Source organism: Muntiacus reevesi, chromosome 2 (assembly GCF_963930625.1).
Source record: "Muntiacus reevesi chromosome 2, mMunRee1.1, whole genome shotgun sequence".
Lineage (NCBI taxonomy): Eukaryota > Metazoa > Chordata > Mammalia > Artiodactyla > Cervidae > Muntiacus > Muntiacus reevesi.
Window position 1 is genome coordinate 27,590,514 of NC_089250.1, and position 18,997 is coordinate 27,609,510.

The window sequence follows — 18,997 nt, forward strand, 5'->3', positions numbered from 1 at the left end:
CGTGGAGGAGACAGGTGTGTCCCTGTCACTATTCCAGTGGCAGAAGATCAGTGCCTGGGCTGCCCGTGAGGCCTCCGGGAGGAAGTAACCTTTGAGATGCTGCATGTTTTCCAGGCAGAGAGAAAGTGGGTGTGAGGGTGCCAGCCTATTTCAGACCAGGGAGGGGGCTGATGTGGCTTCAGGGGGCAGAAGCTGATGGCAGGCGATAAGGCTGGCGCTAGACGGTGAATAACCATGGATGCTGTGCTGAGAGGGGCATTTAGCAGGGATTTTATTTGGAGGCTGACAGGAAGTCAGATGTATTTAATCCAGGGCGGGGCATGAACAGACCCCATTAGCAGAGGGAACGAAGACTCGGGTCTCAGGATATGGCCAAGCTTGGAGCCGCTCGCTGGGGACCATGGGTCAGTGGACATCACCAGGGAGGATGCAGGACAGAGAAGACAGGCAGAAGTGAAAGAGGCAGAGAAGGAGACCCCAGACACTGAGGGGGAATCTGGAAGAGGAACAGAATGAAATCACAGAACCTGGGGGAAGAGCATGTCAAGAAGGAGATTCGACAGGGTAAAAATCAGTATGGAGGTCAAGTTCTACTGTTAATATAAACAAGTGAAATCTGATGATCCAATGTGAACATGGCAAACGGTCCTGCAGAGGAGTGAAGTCAGGGAGCAAAATGCAATGGATCCTAAGCTGCTACATAGCATGGGGAGCTCAACCAGTGATCTGTGATGACCTAGAGGGGTCGGATGAGAGGGAGGGGATTATGTATACATGTACATATAACTGATTCACGACGTTGTCCGCAGAAACTAACACAACATTGTAAAGCAATTATCCTCCAGTAAGAAGTAAATAAAGTGAACTGGGATGGGGAGGCGAACTCTGGGAACCGAGACCCTTTGGGAAGAAATCTGACCAATGATGCCAGGAGAAAGACACAGAAGTGCTTTTAAGATGTGCAAGGAAAAAGGAGTCACTTTGTTTTGTTTTGAGTTGGCAAAGGGAAGGAGAATAAGGTCGTGGGCATCTTTTGAGCATTATTATATTTCTGCTCTCCATCAGTGGCAATACTTTATCTAATTTTAATTCTGAAAACACCCCATGGAAGGTATCAGCCTCATTATATAAATGGAGAACCCGAGGCTCAGAGAGGTTGAGACATTGGTCCAGGTTGCCAGGAGATTGTAAAGGGCAGGCCAGAGCTAGGAGGGCAGTGTGTCCTCTGGACCGCACTGTGCTGTGTTTATTGCTGGTGATTTGGGGATGCAGGAGGCAGAAAAGAGGAGGGTGAGGGCATGACTTACTGTCCAAGCCTGAAAACCTTTGAGAGCGAAAGGAGCGTCACTGATAATCACGCCTGGACCATAGGAGCAAAACAGCCGCCCTGGCATAGCAGGCCGGTGGGTCTCCTGACTGAGGATGCAACTGTGGCTGCCCCAGTGACCCCCACACTGCCAAGCACGGCTGTGCCCAAAGACAGACCTCTTCTGAGAGGTACGCTAACTTCGCTGATAGGCATTCCTGTATAGCACACGTCAGGAGCCTCAGGACAGCGCTGAGACTGGCTGTACTTCTTGTCCCCTCAGTGATGGAGACCCAAGGAGGAGAAGGACCTAGTGACTTGTCTGAGGGCCAGAGCTGGCGAAGAGCAGACATGAGTCCTGGGAACTGGATCTACTGACTTCTCTGTGACTTGTTACCTAAAGCGATAATCCATTTGTTTACCAGTTAAATTAGTAGTCCACTGCTCTTTATAAAAAGAGAATCAGTTAAGTGTAAGAAGAAGCCAGAAGGGTAAAGAAGAAGGAAGGGAAGATTTTTTAATAGAAAACTCATCTAGAAGTTGAGTCCTGCTGGCTACTTTTATAGACCCGTAAGGGTTTCTTTTTTTAATTATTATTTATTTTTGGCTGTGTTGGGTCTTTGTTGCTGCTGATGGGCTTTCTCTAGTTGCGGACAGCAGGCGCTATTCTCTGTTTCGGTGCGAGGGCTTCTCACTGTGGTGGTTTTTTATGGCAGAGCACAGGCTCCAGGTGTAAAGATTTCACTAGTTGTGGTGCACAGGCTTAGCTGCTCCGTGGCATGTGGAATCTTCTCGGACCAGGGATTGAACTCGTGTCCCTTGCATTGGCAGGTGGATTCTTACTCACTGTGCTACCAGGGAAGTCCGACTATAAGCTTTTTCACACCGAAAAACCACGTGGTCCCTCTGTGCTCTGTGTCTTGTCAAAGGCACTCTGAGCCTGAGCCCAGAGCTCTCCTTCCAAGGGCTGGTAACTGGGCTCCTCAGGACGCTTGGTCACAGTTACTTCTACTCATGGTGAGAATTCCAAGAGGCTGTGTTACAGAGAGTCTCCTGAGTTTGTACTACTGTTCTCATGGGCCTCCAGACCTCTGTTAAATCCCAAAGTATGACATTCCAGCATCTAAAATCTGTCGCCCCAGATGAACGGAAAAAGAAGATGTGGTACATATATGCCATGGAATATTACTCGGCCATAAAAAAATGAAATAATGCCATTTGCAGCAACATAGATGCAACTAGAGATGATCATACTAAGTGAAGTAAGTCAGAGGGAGAAATGCCACATGATATCACTCATATGTGGAACCTAAAATATGGCACAAATGAGCCCACCCATGAGAGAGAAACAGACTTAGAGAATAAGCTTCTGGTTGCCAGAGCGAAAGGGGGAGGGGAGGGGTGGACTGGGAGTTTGGGGTTGGTAGGTGCAAATTATTATACTCAGAATGGACACACAACAAGGGCCTACTGTAAGCACAGGGAACTATGTTCAATATCCCGTGGTAAACGATAATGGAAAAGAATATAAGAAAAGAATGTCCGTATGAGTTAGAGCTGAGTCACTCTCTACAGCAGAGATGGGCACAGCATTGCAAATCAGCTATATTTCAATAAAAATAAATAAAATCTGTCCGCCAAACTCTCACATCACAGCCACAGAGGCACAGAAAGCCCTTAGAAGGCCAGGGGTCCTAAGATTTGATTAGGAATTATGCTTTGTTTTGTTTTTAAAATAATAACTACATAATGGCAGAAAACTGACTCCAAAGGGATTCTTCACTGGTAAACTGTCCCACTGCTACTTTGGGGAGACTGAGAATTCAGATGCCCAAATCTAAACGGGCAAATGCAACCAGTGTTCATTTTTCCTAGAAGAATTATCCCAGAATTGCCAAGTCCAGATTGAAAAAAAAAAAAAAAAGGTAAATGAATAGTTTACTTAAAAAGTCCTTTCTATTTCACATGGATGATTACTGTTATTTCATTTTTTTAACCTTAAGCAACTAGTACTTTTTATAAAGTCATGCAGATCCAAACAAATAAAAACCAATAGGTAATAGAAGCAGATCACAAAAGAAAGACCTTGTTTCAAACACAAGACTACCAATGAGATTAGCAATCTTTTTCATTTGTGCTATTTAAAGTAAATGACCTGATGCAATTGTCACTATTTAATCTTAAGGTGAATTTCAAAATCATTTGAATAAGATTTTAAAACACAAAACCAAGGCACATTATATAAAGCTTCTCCTTCAAAAGACAATGAAGTATCCGAGAGTAAGTAACTGTATTTTGCAACATCTAAGAATTCAGTTGAGGGCTTCTGCAATTATTTTCTTGCAGCTTATTCATACCTGAGCCTCTTTTTAACCTTCTTCTTGCCAGTTTGATTTGATCCTGCAGAATCTGAACCCAGTCTCTTGGGCCAGGAAGTTTATCCACGTGATTAGCAGTGCAATATTTTTCTGTGAAGACTGAAAGAAAATGTGAAATATTGTTAAACATTTGAAAAAAGAAAATGCAGATTTGAAATAGGATCATACCCACAAGAAGGGGCGGGGGGAAGCATATTTCTAAAAGATATCAGTTCTGCAGTGGCTATTCTCCAAATCCATATGACATTCTTTTGGTGAAGATGGAGCTTGGCAGGGCCCATCCTGCACACCATATCCTGTGCTTCCAAATGAAACTGGCTAGAAATGCTAGTAGTTCTACTGAAACTGGTTTTTCTGATTGCTCCACGTCCAAGTGTATTGTCTTATGGGCAGAGAAAATGCTTCCTAGGGGGTCCATTGGCCCCATGACAGAATTCTGCAAGTGTATTAACGTATTTCACTTTTCTGTTGTTAACTCAAAATCACATGGAGGGGACTTCCCTGGCGGTTCAGTGGTTAAGACTTCCAATGCAGGAAGTATAGGTTCGATCCCTGGTCAGGGAGCTAAGACCCCACACGCCTTGAGACCAAAAAACCAAAACACAAAACAGAAGCAATATTGTAACAGATTCAATAAAGACTTTAGAAACGGTCCACATGAAAAAACAAATCAAATGGAAAATTACACAGAGAGATGATGTTCTCATGGTGATTCCCGCTAACTGGACCAGCGCTCAGTGGATCAATGCAGTTGGGTCTTAGTGAAAGCTCCAATCCTATTTTGAGTCAACTTCTTGCATCCTGAACTAACAGCTCCTAGAGAAGAGCTCCCTGGAAGCACAAAGGAAGCTCTGGGAGTTGTGTGCCAGGACACAAGGGAGCAGGACAATTATCTGAGCAAAGCCGCACAGCGTGTGACGGTGCACAGGGCGCTGGGGCTTGCACTTCGGCTTCATGCTGCATTCCCGAGCACTTTTCAACCTGCTCCCCTTGAGGTCAAGGCCTGCCACGCGGTCATGTCACATTGCCTCTTTGATGTTTAAAATAGTGATCATTTTAATGTTTTAAAGGTTTCTTTTAAAAAGAAAGGACAGAGGAAAATGTTGTCAGATTCAACTAACTGTGAACAATTTCTGTTGAATAAAAAATAAAATTTTCATTTGAATGAGCAGAGCTAGTGGCACTAGCTTCCACCACCAAAGGAAGAGTTCATCCCAAATAAAAGCGTAACTTCAAGCCTCCACGGGTAAATGGACAAAGTAGACTTAGCAAAAAACAATACGGAAAACATTCAAGTAACGTGTAAGCCCCTAAGTTGCAAAACACACTTTATACCTACTAAATTAGCTAAGCGATTAAGATAATACTAATATTGATAAAATTGTGTGCACCTGGTACATGCAAGTTTGACTGTTGGCTTAATCTGGCAAGACCCTTTTGGGAAATAAGATGGCTGTATATGACAAGGGACATAAAACTGTTATTCCTCTGGATTGGTAATCCTACGTCTATAAATTTATCCTAAGTAAACAGTAATGTGAAAGAAGTGAAAAAAGTCATAAACAGTCTGGAATCTGTGGGGGATGGGTTTCAGGACCCCCACGGGTGCCAAACTCCATGGATGCTTAAGTCCCATATGTACCATGTGTATTATATGCATATCACCCATGCACACCTTCCCATATACTTTAAATCATCTCAGGGATGATTTAGAATACTTAATACAATGCAAATACTATGTATATAGGTGCCTGCACTTGGCAAGCTTGTTTTGTTTGGAACTTTCTGGAATTTTTTCCCAAATATTTCTATTGGCAGCTGGTTGAACTTGCAGGTGCAAAGTCCGTGGATGCAGGGGTGGGGTAGGGTGGGGGGTGGGGAGTGTACACACATCAACAATCCAGTTGTGCAGGAGGAGATGCAGGGCTGCCCGGGACGGGTAGCTATGTGTGTGGGGGAGCACGGATGCCTTTGAGGAATGTGCATAGTCATAGAGTCGGGGTGGCGCTAGTGAAGACAGAAGGGATGATGGAACAGATGGGGAACTGGCATTTCTGGAGACTCACATGACTTGTAAATCCAGGAGGAGGGATTGTGAGGGGATGGGCCAGATGCATCAGGCACGGTTTGGGATACGCTGAGTTTGGGGCATCTGTGGAGCTCCCATGGGGGACGGCTGGCAGTTGTTTCAACACAGATGCCTGTAGTTCAGGGAAGGGGTCTCTGCCCAAGATGTAGACTTCAAGGGCACAAACGTGTGTGGTTGTTAAAATGACAAGAGAAAACACAGTGGGCAGGGAGAAGCTTTCAACAGAGGGCTGGGCAAGCACAGAACAGCAGGAACCCCTGGGGTCTGAGGGAGGCTAAGGCATAGGGCCCAGGGAGCAGCTGGGAAGCATGGTCTGGTGCAGGAGGGAGTGTGTGAATACATTATAGGGGAGAGACCCACAGTCCCCGGTGCAGAAGAGCCAGGAAGGAGGTGTGGAGAGGGTCCCTGGCAGCTGGCAAGGACGTGGGAAGGGTGACCAGAGAGAGCATTCTCCAAACACCAGGTTTTTGGCAGCAGGGAAGAAGAGGAGGAGGGAGGCTGGGGCGGGGGAAGGCAGGCAGCACCGTTGGAGGGGGTAGAATCCAGAGGGAAGGAGGGAACAATCAGAGGAACCATATACCAGAGAAACTGGGGGCTGGGATCCTGGAGAGATAGGGGTGACCCTCGACCAGAATCGGGAGGAAAACTTCCTCCTCTGAACCCAGAGAAGGGGAAGACAGGGGTGGATTTAGAAGTGGTCAGAGGTGGTCACCACCACCCCTGAGGCCTCACTGGACCTGGCAGTGGGGGGCGGGGAGAGTGCGGGAACATCTGGAATTGTAAGGCAGTGAGGATGCAGGGTGCTGAGCAGGAGGGCCACGTGCTTGTGGTGGCAACTGCAGGGCAGGCGTTTTCTCCAGGGCACTTGGCAGCTCCTCGTCCGGAGAGGAGATGGCGGATGAGAAGGCTGGTCTAGGCTTATGAATTTGCTGGCTGGTTTTGGCAAAGGTACAGGATATAAAGGACAGCATTGAAGATGTTGGTGAAGATGCCTGCTCCCCTCCCCCAGAATGAATTACTGCTTCCTTCACCCATTTTCCTTTCCACCCAAATCTAGGAAGCAAGTGAAGCCAGAAAATGGTTCAGACTTGGGACGATCTAAGAGACCAGGGAATGGAAATCTCAGTGGGGTTGGCAAGGAAGTGCCAGGGAGAAAGGGTAGCAGGACGTGCGGTCAGCGGTGTAGGGCTGAAGCGGAGGTTGAGAGTCAGTGTGGACGAGGTCTGGACACTCTAGCTCTAGGCGGTCATGTGAATGGTGAGGTTTTCCCAGATGCCAGCAGGACCTGGGGGAGAGAGGATGATGCGGAGTGGTGCTGATGTAAAGTCTGTATCCCAACTCCCAACAGAGAGGAGGAGGAGGCAGAATTAAGGTCCAGGGAAAACATCAACAGGCTGCCCACCAAAGGATGCATGGGCCATGCAAGTAAGCAGGCTCCACCAGGAGAGAGGCAGAGGGGACAACATCCTGGGGGTGGGGCTGCCTGCGAGTCTCCTCTGCCAGACTGTAGACAACTTCAGGGGCCTACGTCTTATCTCCCTAAAAGCACCTACTGCAGTGCCCCCAACTAAGAGCCCCATGAACGTCTGAAGGATAAACAAACATACTTTCTGCTTTTGTTTCTGACGGAAGTAAATACAACAGCTCAGACATTTAGGCCAATTGGAGGAGCAAGGCCTATCTGAATTAGCAGAAAGTCTTAATGGCATATATTTAAAGTAACCAGGTTTTATTATAGTCAAATATCCACAATGACATTTCTTATTGTGACACTTCTTAATCAGAGCTGCAGAAAGGTTCTTGAAATCCTGTTTGAACGACTAGAAAAAAGTACCTGTATTTGGCACCCTATTAGTTTATAAGAAAATTGTACCACAAAATGATTGAGTGTACCATCTTACAGGTAAACATCTCCCTCCTTCCTTGTAATGTTATTTATGTAATTAATTTCCATGGCAACCCCTCTCTTCCTAGACTGGGAAATGCATGCATCCAAATTAGCCCAGATTAGGAAGTAAAGATTTGAAATAAACCAAATAGATTTGGATTATGCCAACATCGAAGTGATTCCTGGCAGACGCATGTGTCAACGAGCAAGTTCAGGAGTATAGGGGAAGGTCCCCTACTGTGTGGGTGGCATCCAAGGGGATCTTTCTAATCTCATCCTGAGCTCAAGTATTCTGCTGCGTGTTCAAAAGGCAACAATTGCTGGCTATTTTTTTCTCCTTTCAGCAAAAGCTTATCTGCTTTCAATCACGAGAGACCAGGGAACTCTCTGCCTCCTGGGTCTTCGTCTGAGAACTCTGAAGGCAAAGCATTAGGCTTTCAGGAAAAAAATACATCTACAAACAATTATTTCCACTGAGCATATTACTGATGTTCTTGTTTCTGGCTTACACCCAAACTTAAAAGAAACTTTTAACTAGAATCTACGTACAGAGGACGAAATCCTATTCCTTGTGACATGGGTAGATGAGGCCTGAGAAAGGGGCCAAAGGTTTGTGGTTGGATTGATCTGAAAACATTCCATATGCTATGTGGATAGGTATTGGGTAAGCAGAACATATTTTTGCTATCTGAATCTATAGCTAAAGGTCAAGCTATTACCCTGCTAACAGTTTCACTAGGAGTAATGATGTGAAAAGAGGTATTGCAGTAATGCGTTGGGCTTCCTACTATGTTAATAGTGGGTCATTAAGAATCAGAGGAGAACAATTTGCATTTATCCTTAGAATGCGATAGGTCCTGAAAAGAAATTTCCCTTCTCTCCTAGTTTAATATATTAAGGGGAAGCAAGGGATGATTTTACACAAGTCCAAATTATCTGAACAAGTGGATTAAGGCCAACCATTAAACTGAATACAACTGTGGAAGCATCTACTCTGCTTAACATCATCTGAGGTCCCAAGGCACAAAGACGCATGAAGTCGCCAGGGAAATGACAAAGGTTCAATTTGATCTGTACGCAAATAAGGACTTTTCTCAGATGCCTGCATTCATTCAAACCCTGCCCTTTAATTGTGCATCAATAATGAATAAGCTAGTGGTGGCTAAGCAGATCCTTCCCTGGGAACCCGGCATCTGATGTCATTACCAGTGAACACAGTGGTGTGGCGCGTGTCTGGATGTGACGGGGGAACAGGTCGGATCTGCCATGTTCCCCAAACAGCTGTCTGTTCATGTGATAGTTTCTACAGCAGTGGTCCCCAAACTTCTTGGCACCAGGGACCAGTTTCTTGGAAGACAATTTTTCCATGGACCCGGTGGGGGCGGGGGCATGGTTTTGGGATGATTCAAGTACTTTACATTTTGGGGCATGTCCTTTCTATTATTACATCAGCTCAGATCATCAGGCATTAGATCCCAGAGGTTGGGGACCCTTGTTCTAGAGGGCTCTCCATGTAGGTTTTTCTGGCTCTCTGCACTGGGAAAAGCAGGGCACGGTACAGATGTTGAAAGAAAGCCCCTGGATCACACAGACAATGCAATGAAGCAGGAGAAGGCTTGGGGGAGCTTTCATTTCACCATGAAATTCACCATGAATAACTTCAGGCAGCCCTGAGAGCCTACTTCTGATTGGCAGACCTGGTGTAAACTTCTGATCAGAAAAACGAGCAGAAATCAAGGTTTACATCAATCAGAACTGAAAGTGGAGTCCTCGTTAGATCTGCTAAACTCCTGGACCTTGTGAGAGGCTGGGGACTGAGGGTGAGAAAGACAGCTGTCCGCAGCAGGGTCCTGGGGATGTGGGGAGGAAGCTTGGGACCAGCCCCAGAGGAGAGCCGGACAAGCCGACTAGGTTTCCCTGCAGGCTGCTTGCGCCCACATCCACCCACCTAAGTGAGGATAGGTCAGCCAGCACCCCAGCCCACAACCAACCAGTCCCTCTTTCCTTTGCCTCTTTCCAAGCTATGATTTGAAACTCCTCATGTGCTGAGCACCATCTGTCTCATTTAAGCTTGGCAGGAGCCTGGTGGCACAGGTATTGTGATCCTATTTCTTTTGTGATGACAAGCTGAAAGTTCAGGCAGGTTAAATAACTGGTGCAAGGTGGCACAGCTAATAGGGATTATTTTCCATATAAGTTATTTAATTTTTAAGGCAGTCATGAAATTAAAAGACACTTGTTCCTTGGAAGAAAAGTTGTGACAAACATAGACAATGTATTAAAAAGCAGAGACATCTCTTTGCTGACAAAGGTCTGTCTAGTCAAAGCTATGGTTTTTCCAGTAGTCATGTATGAATGTGAGAGTTGGACCATAAAGAAGGCTGAGCACCGAAGAACTGACGCTTTCAAACCGGAGCTGAAGAAGACTCTTGAGAGTCTCTTGGACAGCAAGGAGATCAAATCAGTCAATACTAAAGGAAAACAATCCTGAGTATCCATTGGAAGGACTGATGCTAAAGCTGAAGCTCCAGTACTTTGGCCATCTGATGTGAAGAGCCGACTCATTGGAAAAGATCCTAACGCTTGGAAAGATTGAGGGCAGGAGAAGGGGGTGGTAGAGGATGACATGGTTGGATGGTATCACTGAATCAATGGACATGAGTTTCAGCAAGCTCCAGGAAATAGTGAAGGACAGGGAAGCCTGGCATGCTGCAGTCCATAGGGTTGCAAAGAGTTGGATATGACTTAGCGATTGAACAACAATGAGCACACAGATTCTGGAAAAGAACAGTGGTTGAATTCTCCATAGGAACGAACCTATAGCTGAGGTAATGCTTACATGTGACAGCTGTGAACGCTGGTGGTACTTTCGCCCACACAAGACAGAGGCATGGCTGCCATGGGGTGGGAGACCCCTCCCCGGGTCTGCGGGATCAGGCCTCCCCCTCCAGATCAAGGGGCCCAGGTGGCCTTGGTAAGGAACGGGGCGGGACACAGCCTCGGGTAGCTTGGGTGCATAGCAAGGATGAAATAAGACATATGCAGAACAAAGATGGAAAGACTATGCCACACAGACCCGCATTCAAAGAATGACCTAAGGCTGTACCTGAGGGTGAAGAAACAGAATGTGGGAGGAAAGAACAGGAAGGGGGAGGGGGGAAAAAGAGGACAGGACCTGCAGGATATTAAGAATTACAGCAATGCCAAACTAATGAAAACTGTGTAGTACTGGCTCAGAGGCAGATAAAAGACCAAATGTAAACATGGAAAGGGGGCGATTAGTTTATGACAGAGGTGGATTACAATTCACATTAAAAAAAAAAAGAGTATGGTGTTAAAATAACTGACGACCCATAGGAAAAAAAAACACATTCAATCCCTCCCTCAAATTTTATAGCAAAGGTAAATTCCAGATGGATAAAAGACTTGAATATGAAAGAGAAAACTTGAAAACTTTGTTGGGAAAAAAAAAAAAGAATATCATTACATAATCAGGGCAGGGAGGACTTCTTAAAAAGGGCACAAGAAATGCACTAGGCATAAAGTAATCCATCTGACTGCTAATTCTAAACTCTGGTATGATAAACGTCAGAAGTTTCTACAAGTTGGAAAATAAGAAAAAATATTTTCAACACCTGAAACAGAGGAAAGAATTCATGTAAGTCAATAAGGAACCAACAACCTGATGGGAAACACAGGAAAAGGATGGATGTTCACAGGCAAATAACCAAAGAGTAATAAATATGAAATGATGCTCAACCTCATTACTTATCAGGGAACCCACCCCTGAGGTATTACTTGAGACCCATCAGACTGACAAAAGTCAAATCTGTTAACACCAGATGTCAGTGAAAATAAGGAAAAATGGGATTTTGGATCCATTGCGGGGGGATGTCTAAACCATACTGTTGGCATTAGAGAGCTGTTGGACAAATCTTAGTGGTGATGACAACACTTCTACCCTGAGACTTAGTTCCACTGCCTGCCGCACGCCGCCTTCCACAGAAAATCAAGAGCAAGGAGGACCAACGTAACTGTCTATGAACAGAAGTCTGGGGAAAGAAAGTGCTTATTTATACAGCGGTGAGCAGTTAAAGGAATAAACTAGATTTATAATGTACCGATAAGGATCAATTTGAGGAAAAAAAGACACAAACTTGCAAAAAATTACGGTATGAAGCCATGTATGTACACTCACAAATTCGCAAAGTAGTAAATGTGATGAATGGATACATACGTGAGCAGTAAAGATGAAAAAAATGAATGGGGAAGATTCATACCAACTTCACGATACTCTGGAACAGGAGGGAGAAAGAGCAAGAGAGTCTGGTGGAGGAACATTTTGATTCTTAAAAAATTAAGGAGCGAGGGTGGGGTATGAAGTAAGTCTAACATCTGTTTTCGATCTCGGTGGTAAGACAGAGAGAACAGGAATCTTGGAAAATATCTTCAACACATTCAAGATGAAGAGGAATGTATTATTTCCACTTTTGACCTCAAGACTACTTACTGCTAATTCGGACAAACGCTGTTTGTAGATCAGTCTATGAACAGATCAGACAACGTCTCCTAGGATGAGGCTGTGGAAATACCAGTGCTGAAGGGTCTCAAGATCATGCCTTACACACACTCTCTTGCAATGAGCACCAGAAGCTTTCTGTAAAAGAGAGCCAGCAGGGACTTCTCTGGTGGTTCAGTGATTAAGACTCTGAGTTTCCACCACAGGGGACATGAGTTCGATCCCTGGTCAGTGAACTAAGATCCTGCACGTTATGCAGCATGGCCAAAATATAAATAAAAGAGACCCAGGAGAGGTCTGGGTGATTTGCCTGCTAGAAATAACAGGTGAAGGCAGGAATCCATCATCCTGCAGGTCTCAGCTGAGTGTGACTTTCTCAGGAAGGGCCTCCCTGAGTTGGTTAACCAGTAGTTTTTAAATCATACCATTTAGTGATTGTCTGGATTATCGACAAGCGCAGAGATCACAGCTCTCTTGTTAGTGGCTGGCACATGACAGGCAGCATAAGTGCATGGCTGGTGGAAGAATAAATCAGAGAAACTCTTTTTTTCAGGTCTGTGACTTAACTCAAAAGAACTGAAGGAAGAATTCTTCAGTAAATAGTCATCAGTCTTGAAAGACACCGAGTCCCCGAGTTCATCTGAGGTTTGATTTAACAAGAGTGAGCGTAAGTATATCAACAAATACACCTAAATGTGAAGTCTTCAGGTTAGGAGGAAAGTTAAAGCAGTCATGCAAACAATAATGTGTTTACTGATGAGATCAGAATATCATACTGAACTGCATATGTAGGAGCCTGCTGGCTCAGCAGAGTCATAGCTGACCTCAACGACCATGGAATACTTTGTCCTCGGTGCTGACCCTTCCACGGGGCGGGAACTTCTAGGTGGTTGTTGTAATGAAGAAGACTCTGGATAGCCATAAAACCGATTTCTGGACATATTCTTTAATTATGAGAATTTGGATAAATTTACTGAAGGTGGCTCGAGTAGTAAAGAACCTGCCTGCCAAGAGACACGGGTTTGATCCCTGGGTCAGGAAGATCCCCTGGAGAAGGAAATGGCAACCCACTCCAGTATTCTTGCCTGGAGAATGCCATGGGCAGAGGAGCCTGGTGGGCCACAGTCCATGGGGTGGCAGAGTCGGGCAAAGCTGAAGCGACTTAGCAGCACTGAACCACAGAATTTCTGAATTGGAAGCAAGTTGAAAAATTAGCCAAGTCACACATTTTTTTTTTTTTTTTTTTCAGGAGAGGGTAGTGTCTCAAGACCTTACATGGCAGTCAGGAGTAATTCTACATCCCACGATGCTCCTTTCACTGTCCCCAAACTGGTGGGACTTGGAGGTTTGAACAGTCTTGGGGAATCATAGCGATTCTCAAAGATCAGAGGCCAGAGAAGAGTCTAGAGGAAAAGAACTAGATCCCTTGTCTCTTTTTTAAAAATTTGGCTTTGGCTACAGTGGTGTCTATGTCTAAGAGGAAGTGCCTCTAGTGGTGTCTTACTTTAAACAAATTTAATTTTAATTTACTTTTATCTAAGGAAGTCCTCAAGGGCTTCCCTGGTTGCTCAGCAGTAAAGAACCTTCCTGCAATGCAGGAGATGCCAGAGACGTGGTTTCCACCCCTGGGTCAGGAAGATCCCCTGGAGGAGGAAATGGTAACCCACTCCAATATTCTTGCCTGAAAAATCCCATGGACAGAGGAGCCTGTGGGCTATAGTCCTTGGGGTCCTAAAGAGTTGGACATGACTGAGCATGTGCACGCACACACACATGAGGAACCCCTCAGTAGGGCTCATCTATGACACAACTAGTGAGAAGTGTAACACTTTCCTTTGGCTTGTGGTGCAGCACATGGCCACATGTTCACTTACTGTGCTGTGTGTTTCAAGGGGATGAATTGTATCTGCTAAACATTAAGGTCTGGTTAATAGCAAACTTTGACCTAATGGTGTTTCACTATGTACCCCCCTTTTTTGGTAAAGAGAAATGTTTCAAGATCATAGATGAAATTCTGCTTGGAAGGCATCCTAGAAACAATATAACTCCTTTACTTCATAGGTCAGAAACTGAGAGGCTTGGGTGAAATGAAATTTAAAATCTCGGGAATCATCAGCTCAAATAGTTGGGCAGTGGCATAAATCACACGTCCGCTGAGTAGCTAAGCATTGCTTCTATGTGTATCTGTTCTTCATAGAAACAAATGAGGGGAAAGTGCTGAGTTTTCCTCTTGGTTTTTAAAGCTAGGATTCTTGGCTTGTGAACTTTCGAAGTCATTCCATGAGGTCCTGAGTGTGCCCACTAGCCAGTTAATAGTCACAGGACCAGAACGAGTGATGACATACTTGGGAAGCTCAAGGACCATTCTGTCCCTCACCACCACCAAAATTCAGAGACGGCCGAGATGGGAAGGACAAGAATGATGAGCTGTGAGAGCAGACGGGGTGCTGAGGTCTCGCCCATGGGGATTAGGTCAGCAGAGCAACACATTCACCCCATCCCTGCCTCCATCCGCCCGTGACTGATGCTGCAAGTGAGCATGGCAGTGAAGATGCTGGGTGTTAGGACAGGGCTGATGCCTCGGAGCTGGGGTTCTATTTCTTCTTCTTTCTTAATGGTGAACAACTCCCTTCTAATTGAGATCAGCTTAAGGAAATTTGGGAGCTATGTTGAGATTGACAAGAGGAAGTTCTCAATCTTTCAGTACTCTCTTTTTGAGCCACTGAGGTGCCGTGATGACGGATGCTAAGGAAACACAGGGATGGATAAGTATACTGACATTATCAGGAAGTCTTGAGATGGTAAAAGACAGAAAATGGCACATTTAGCTTGCTTTGGGATTCAAGTTGGGAGTTTATTTAAAATCAAAATCCCATGAGGAAATTATTACACTTTACTTTTGGAGATGATTACTTTCTGGTGTGAATGAAAGTGGGAAAAAGTACACTGCCTATATTGCATACTGTGGTGGCTGCTCTTTGATATATAATGATAATTCATGCTTTCAGAGCCTCCACAGAATACAAATTAGGTTTTATATTCAGGATCGCTTTGATGGTTTTGACTGACAAGATTTATACCATCCTCAACTCCTCTATACCACCTGATTTGTCTGTTACTGTTGTTTCTTCTATCTTCAAACTTATAATTCTGCCTTCTCTAACTTCAGTGGCTCTCTTCCAACTGGTCATAGAGAAGTTGTGTGCTTACTTTGGATTCATGTGGGGTAGAGTAGTTTTGATTTTTAAGACACCAGCTTTTTCAGTGATGATGAACTGACTGCCTGATTCCCTCCATCCATCTTTCCTTCCTTCCTGCATTTATTGATCATTAACTGCATTTCACATGCCAAGAAACATGCAAAGCAAATATTCCCCATGTAAGATTTGCCCTCTAGGCGCTCACAGTCTTGGGAAGATAAGATGTCCAACCACAAGGAGGATGACCAAAAATGCTGATTTTCACTGGAGAGCTCAAAATGCCTGTTTACCCAGTGTGATTAACAGCACCATGTTCACTCTCAAAGGGTTCCAATTTGGGCAATAAATGATAGAGCCATCCTCCACCTAAACCATGAGTAGCAAAGCTAAGGGTTAGGATGTACAGCTAAGCTGTATAAAGGTAACACGTGTGCTATAGGAGTTTAGAGAAAGGAAAAATCGATGGAGGCTCAGGCACCAGGAGAGAGCCTCACAGTCAAGGTAATGAGACCTGGGCTGGACTAAGAAGAATGGGCAGGATTTGCCTACAAAGGGAGAAGAGCATCATAGCCTGGGGAACATGGCGAGGCTCAAAGTCTGAGACAAGCAAGTGATGTTTAAGGAACAGTGTCAGTGCTGGGCTGGTTCACCAGTTGGGAGCCTGGGGGAAAAGTGGTTAAGCTCTGGGGAGTCTGGGGAAAGGCCAGAGTTTGCACTTGATTTAACAGGCAAAGAGGAGGTAGGAAAAATGCCATGGACTCTTACCTTACAAGTGGCTGTTAGTATACTGTTAGCACAACCTAGATGAAGAGTGAGGGGTAGGAAGTATATTTAAGAAGTGTTTCTGCAGAACTTTGGGGTCAAAGTGATAGACAGCTGGACTAGGATGGTGTCAGAGAAGCTGAGACCAGTCAATGAGAGAGAAAGGACAGAAAGCACTGATGGGACTGGGTCCTGATCAGACCCAGTGATCAGTGGCAGAAAGGAAAAAATGGCATTCATGATGTCTGAGCTTTCAAACTTGAAAAGCAGGAGAATGCTGATGCTGCTGTCAATAATGGTGTGTCTGGTGGTCCAGTGGTTAAGACTCTGTGCTTCCACTGCAGGGATTGTGGGTTTGATGCCTGGTCGGGGAACTAAGATCCTGCATGCCAAGTTGTACAGCCAAAAAAAAAAAAAAAAACAAAACATTCCTGCCAGGGAATGTTAGTGTAAGGCCCAAGCCACCTTTCAGGTGATGCACGTGTGGGTAAGAAGGACCAACCCTGACTCTAGAAAGAGGCCAGCACAGGTCCCCACATCTTGTAGTGGTTAGGTTGGATGGCCTGCATGCCTTGGTTCCTGCTGTCACCTGTCTCCTTTTGCACCTGGCTTCCATTCACATTTCCAATTAAGATTTTCCCCTACTTAGTTGTAGATGGCTAAGCTGCTTCCATGTGGGACGGGTGGTGATGGAGCGGTGTTGGGACTCTTGTATGTAACATAAGGCCTGCTAGATGGGCTCTGTGATCAAAGGCAAAGGGTTGACAAGGGGACACTATGGTTCTGAGAAATACCAGGAGCTGATGATGGAGAAGTATCATAATCAAAAGAAGTGCCAGAAGGAAGAAAGAGGATCCTAGAAACACAGTCAGCGAAACAGAGACTTGACTAAAGGGAGAGGCAGTGTGAAAACCCAACTAATTCCAAGAGGCAGTGTCTCCCTCTTCTAAGACAGCTGCAGCCAGGCTTGCTGTTATATGGAGATGTCTTCCAGGCACCCATAATCCAGGACAGCTTTCAGTTCAATTTTAAATAAAGGCCCATGGATTTTGAGGCATTTTCTTAATGGAAACTGACATGTATCCTAGGTTTTTTGTGAGCTGACCACCAGTCCCTGGTACCACAGTGACAGCAAATATCCCACGATCACTGCATAGACATCTGTGGGGCAGCTGTCCAAGCGAATGTCAATTTCCGAGTCTCTCAGAAGTCTGCTGAGTCTCTTGCAGGAGACAGTCAATAACTCTTCATGGAAATGAATTAAAATAATTGCCAGATCACTAGCACCAACGATAGGTCCAGGAGAAAAGCAACGAGGAATGTAATTTGACTAGTTTGGGACTCATTATCCAATTCTGCTTCTTGGCAATGCAACAGAAAACAGACGTGGCATTACCTGAAGATGCTGATGAGCATTTCAGATTAGCCGCCCAATTCAGGGATTTAAAGAATAGTGAGGTGGGCTAAGCAGAAAATACTGCTTCTTCTGTCCAGGGCTGTGGCTAGGCCATGTCATACTGTGCCGGGGCTAGAAATTAGGAAGGTACCTCTCCCTTGGGACATATGACTAGCATCTGCCAGAAAACTGTCATAAGAGATAAACAAGTTGACAAAGTCCACCCTGGGAAGGGTGCCTGTAACATCACAAAATGCACAGTTGTGCTGTGGTGGCCCTGCCTGTGCGACAGAAAGCCATCTCTTTGACAGGAGGCTGTTTACTTCAGCCCCAGCTGTGGTGCTGAAAGGCAGGCTGGGTGAGAATTCAGTACCCGGGACTTACAACTGAGTCCCTGCAAGTCAATCCATGGAGGGTCCCGTCTGTGATGAGATGGAATGAAGACATCAACAAAAGCCACAACGTCCTTCTCAACAAACGTTTCCATGTGTCCCTTGCTCCTTATGCAGATGGACTTGTCCCTTTGAGGAAGGGGAGGAGGTTCCTTTTCTGAGCTTACAGATGACCAGTGTCAAACGAGCGACAATCTGGCCACTCCTTATGGCCCCAATCCCAAGTTTTCTGGCTCATTAAGTCTGAGATGGTGCTGAGGCAGCTTTAAGAAGCAACTTTAAGAATCACAGTCCCAGGGACTTCCCTGGCAGTTCAGTGGTTAAGACTTCGCCTCCCAATGCAGGGGGTGCAGGTTCGATCCCTCCCACTTAGCTGGGGAGCTAAGATTCCACACGCCTCCAGGCCAAAAAACCAAAACATAAAAAACAGAAGCAATATGGTAACAAATTCGATAAAGACTTAATACTTTAAAAAAATAAAAAGCACAGCCCAGGTGGAAAACCCCTGAGGGTAAACTATGTTTGCATCCATGGCATTTGGCATTTATATTCATGAAGTTAAACACTCGAAGGTAAACAGGTTGGCGAGGATTCAAGGCTTTATGCTTAGAATAGACTTTAAACTGTTCTGCAGGCGAAAGGCTTTCACCCAATGTCTTACTGTGTTGAAGCTTCATTAATCTTACTCTGTAAGTTAACCTTTTCCATTCTCTTTGCATCTAGGACACTGAGTTCCAACGTCACCTGTTCCGTGAGCCCTTCTCTTAACCGGGCTTTGCAATCACTCCATCAATAATGGGCACTTGACGTTCATCCCGTCTTGCCTTGGAGATGGTGCTGGGTTCGGCTCACCATTTACAGGTCTGTCGCTCTGCGGGACCGCACACCCTGAAGGTCGGGGCCCCTGTTCCCAGCTCTCAGTGGGTCAGTAATAAGCCTGAGTGTTGTTAACAGAAATATTTTGCCTGCTGATGATTTCTAAGTTTGTGAGGTCAATGAAAATACTGCAAATGTTTAGGTGTTCTTGTGACTTAACTGGAATCAGAAAAGCGGCCAAGACCACGTCT

General features: G+C 45.2%; 1 protein-coding gene across 7 annotated transcripts in view; it reads right to left on the minus strand.

Moving 5' to 3' along the window:
* The window catches only part of BEND7 (BEN domain containing 7), an 86,216-nt gene that overhangs the window by 11,812 nt on the left and 55,407 nt on the right, over positions 1-18,997 (minus strand). For all 7 annotated transcript variants that reach the window (XM_065921139.1, XM_065921133.1, XM_065921138.1 and 4 more), the window contains one exon: positions 3,664-3,783. In XM_065921139.1, the coding sequence (XP_065777211.1) occupies positions 3,664-3,783 (120 nt within the window). The remainder of the gene's footprint in view (positions 1-3,663; positions 3,784-18,997) is intronic.